The sequence below is a fragment of the Bipolaris victoriae genome (assembly GCF_000527765.1).
Source record: "Bipolaris victoriae FI3 unplaced genomic scaffold scaffold_641, whole genome shotgun sequence".
Taxonomy (NCBI): domain Eukaryota; kingdom Fungi; phylum Ascomycota; class Dothideomycetes; order Pleosporales; family Pleosporaceae; genus Bipolaris; species Bipolaris victoriae.
In genome coordinates, this window is record NW_014574751.1 from 1 (window position 1) to 1,002 (window position 1,002).

The following is a 1,002-nucleotide window of genomic DNA, read 5'->3' on the forward strand; positions in this document are numbered from 1 at the left end:
GTGAAGGAGTTAAACCTTATATTTATGATCTGCAATCAAAATACATAGTATTTTGTAAGATATTCGTTCTATAAGATTATAGAGAATTTTGTAAACCTTTTAAGCTCAATATAATTATTGATTATCAGATGTACGCTTATTAGCAGGTGTACTAAAATTATCATTTGACATAGAACTGTCCATAAAGCTACGTTTAGTTGTACCAGATGAACCAGACACAGAAAAATCACCGTTAGCTAATTTTGTTTTTAGTATGCTATGCATTCTCATTTCACTAGATAAATTGGTATTGCAATCATTTAGTGCAGAGATAGCCTCATGGTACTCCCTCGTTCATAGCTCTTCATGACCGTTTTCTATATACATAGGTCTTTTAGATACTACTTCATCCAAATCTTGTCTAGCACCTTCAACTTGTTCCCTACAGTAACTTAATTTACCTTCTATTTTAACAAGTCTTTCCTGTAATTTTGAACGCTCATCTGTAACTAAAGCACCAGAACTACCAGTTGGTCCAGAACTACCTATACCTGGTTCATTAGGAGCTTGCATAGGACTATACCCAGCTGGGTTAATACCAACAGGTAAAGAACCACTTCCAGCTGTGGGGTTAGAGACTGCCCTATTACCACCACAATGATACGTTAGGAAAGTATTTTCTTTAAGAAATTCATTAATTACAAAACGAATACCACCTAAAGAGCAGAAATAACTAAAGCTAGGTATTAAGTTATCTAGATTAGAAAAAACGTCGTATTCTAAATAATTCAAAAGAATAAGTCTTACACCGTATCCCAGCGCAGCAGTAATAATACTACTAACTAAACCAATAAGAATATTTCTATTAATGGTAACTATACCACTTTGCAATGGTATAGAAGAAAATGCGTGAGGTTTAGGTAAATAAGGTGATTTTAATTGTCATATGACACTTTGAACAACGGGTATAAAAATTTTAGTTCCTACTGAGTATAAATATACAAATAGTGCATTTAGTAGATA

At 33.0% G+C, this 1,002-nt stretch overlaps 1 protein-coding gene across 1 annotated transcript; it reads right to left on the reverse strand.

Annotated features, from left to right (window-relative positions):
• Positions 1–333: 333 nt before the first annotated feature.
• On the reverse strand, positions 334–876 carry COCVIDRAFT_117493 (hypothetical protein; the record flags this gene model as incomplete). Its single annotated transcript, XM_014694453.1, has 1 exon — positions 334–876. A coding segment is annotated over one exon (543 nt), but the record flags the coding sequence as incomplete, so codon positions are not given.
• Between the last annotated feature and the right edge of the window lie 126 nt (positions 877–1,002).